The sequence below is a fragment of the Papaver somniferum genome, chromosome 7, assembly GCF_003573695.1.
Source record: "Papaver somniferum cultivar HN1 chromosome 7, ASM357369v1, whole genome shotgun sequence".
In the NCBI taxonomy this organism is placed as follows: Eukaryota; Viridiplantae; Streptophyta; class Magnoliopsida; order Ranunculales; family Papaveraceae; genus Papaver; species Papaver somniferum.
The window spans coordinates 28,422,825-28,425,837 of record NC_039364.1 but is presented as its reverse complement, the minus strand read 5'-3'; the positions used below and the strand labels follow the sequence as shown (position 1 = coordinate 28,425,837).

Below are 3,013 nucleotides of genomic sequence, written 5' to 3'. Positions count from 1 at the left end.
TGACTATTGTTACTAATTTTCCATCTTAATTTGTCACTTCCAGGAAGAGAAATTTCTAATGTAAATAAAATTCCCCCACAATATTGTTGTCAAATAAAAAATAAGATGTTAAAATTCTAGTTCTTAGTATCAGTATCAACTGGTCAACAATTATCATACTCGCATAAACAAAATTTGAGCACCATGCCTACTAGGAGCCCACTTGAGTGTCCATATACTAAAGTTCCCGCCATCATTGCCTCCCAATAAATATACTTTCTGACAATCTCAAGACCTTAAGAAATACCCCTTTCAGATCCTGAAGTTACGGTACCATCATGGATTGGATTAATATTATTAAAATACTTATATTTCATAATTTATACTCATGGATTAATTAGGACTCTGAATTGTTTTCCAAGTTAACATAGATAACAAAGTTTTATTTAGAATAAATTTTTTCTTAATGTTTATACCATCTAGAGTTTAGAAAAACGCCCTCAAAGAGGAGAGAAAAGAACGAAGAACTAGGATATATTTTTTAATCCGCTATTGTTTTTTTGTCTCTCTATTGATAGTTTAGAGAATATTAGAAGAAAAAACCCAAATCAATCTTGTTAAAAAGGAATAATCAATTCATATAATGGATTATGGGATAGATAATTGATTATGAGTTCATATGGTTACCAAACAACCCCATTGTTTTTGACAACGTTTTTACCAGTTTTAAAATTTTTGGCTAAAAAGTTGTCAACCGTGATCCTTGACCATCTAGAAGCCATACCAGTAACAGTTAAAATTATTCAAATTAATTACAATTGCACCATTTCTCTTCTTTTTTCTCTTAAAACATATTTAAAGGATGATCAAATGAATAAAGTTCTTAAAATCCTACTTATGGATCAAATGTTAATGCTCTTAATCGACCCTTTCATTTAAAAATCCACACGATCAACTTCCAAATACTCCATCAGCTTATCTCTTCTTCAGTTTACTCTTCAGCATCACAACTCCAACACCAAGACTGCAATTAAAAAACATAGTGGCAAAATCGTTAGGCGATGATACCAAAATTTAAGTTCGAAATTCATCAGCACTCAAATCTTAATTTAAAAACTTGAGTAAATGAGCTAGATGAGTTATATATATCTTACACTCATCATCTGTGGTGATCCAACTTCCAAATCTAGAAGTGCGCTGACTGTTATTATATTGGGACGATGCTGGGGAAGAGGCAGTCGAAACAAAGTCATCTTTATGATGATGATTGTCAGGAACTGCAGCAGGAGTAGGAGTAGCAATTATAAAGTTGGATGGTGAGGAAGATGAGGACGACTTATATGTGGTTTTGATATCGTGGCGATGATGATATTTGGATTTGATATTGGAAGTAATTGGTAGAGACATTGTGGAATAAGCTGATACAGAATTAGTAGTTGAACAACTGCTTACTACATCCCATTTGAAACTAATTTTAGGAGAGCTTAAGCTACCAACATCTTCACGATCATCGCTCCCAATATTTCTTAGTGCTTTAATCGTGTTATTTCCCCTGTTACGGAAGTAAGCCACCTTCATTTCCAACACAACAATCACAATGGTGTTGTCAAAAATTAACCACTGCAAGATGTAATAAACACCCATACAATATACGAAAACACGACAAGGATTCGTGTGCTATAAAATTTGTCATCCAACATACTTAATCCACCAAATAATTTATACAAGATTTGTTACGCAACATCAGATTTAATTAGGAAAACTGCTTAACAAATATTGATATCTTTGTGAAAGAGCTAGAGTTAGAACAGAGACAGAACTTTCCATGGTGGGAAAAATTATATGCTATGAAAACTGGTAATTGTGTTTGTATTTATTAGATATCTCTTTCTATGTTCTTGTTTCAAAAAGCCAATAAAGTACTTTACTCAGGGAACAAACATAAACATTTTCTTCATTCGTTTCATTATAGATAATGGTTTTAGAATTTTCACGCAGATTAAGAAATAGGGAGAGATATTATGTCTTTGAGAAAAGTCTTTAAGCATTTAAAAATAAACTTATAATTTCAAACAAATGTAAATGTGTTAGTAATAGTTTTGTGGAAAAATATGAAAACTTTCGAGTATATTGTGAAACAAAAAAATAACCCAAAAACATCGTCTAAAGTGAACCCTAGTACATATTTTTCATTTTTATCTCCGTGAAACGTTAACAATTACAAAGATGGAGATAATTATTATTCAAAAATGCTTGTTACTCCTAAGATTTGCCGCTAAATTTTCCTTAAGAAGTGTAACTTTAATTTACACCTGACTTTTGTGTATGCCCTCGCATTCCCAAAAGAACCTTCCCAAAATAGTTCACCATTTTCAGATCTAGAATTTGGGTTAGTGACACCTATTGGAAGAAAATGTTTGGGGCAGATTTTTTTTTTTTTTGGCAGAACTTGGGTCCTGCTACATCTAACATTAATTCGTGACTGCTAGAATGAGGTATATCGAGTCTGTTAGGCGTCGGATAATTAAAGAAGAAAATAACCCTTAGGTCCAAAGAGATCTCATGATCTACTGATCTACATGTACATGGTGCAAGGAAAAGTAAGGAGAACACATTAATAATTCAGTGCATACCTTTCGACTGATGAATGATGTTTTTCCAGACGAAGTAGATCCTTTCTCTGTTTGTTGCTTAGCAACTGCTGCCCATCTCAACAATTCCATTTTCATTCTTGTCATTGCTTTAACCTTGCTAGTAGCATCACCACCATTACTACTACTCTTGATCACCTTCCCATCATGATCCTTCTCTTCATCAATGATAACACTACTAGTGGTAATCGCATCACATATTGGTAATACCTGTTTATTCGCAATACCATGATGCTGCCCAGCTACCACTGTTACAACTTGATGCTGATGATGGTGATGATGATGATCCATCTTACTAATGTGCCCCATAATTCAGAAACTGAAATTTTTAGACCTTTGCAACTCAGAAAAATAAAAATATGAATTGAGTTAGTAAATCATTA

General features: G+C 33.0%; 1 protein-coding gene across 1 annotated transcript; it reads right to left on the bottom strand.

Moving 5' to 3' along the window:
* Positions 1 to 749: 749 nt before the first annotated feature.
* On the bottom strand, positions 750 to 3,013 carry LOC113292989. The gene is made up of 3 exons (XM_026541779.1): positions 2,613 to 3,013; positions 1,134 to 1,551; positions 750 to 1,003 (listed from the first exon to the last, which is right to left on the bottom strand). Exons 1-3 carry the CDS (start codon positions 2,937 to 2,939, stop codon positions 984 to 986), a joined length of 765 nt encoding a protein of 254 aa, XP_026397564.1. The 5' UTR covers positions 2,940 to 3,013; the 3' UTR covers positions 750 to 983.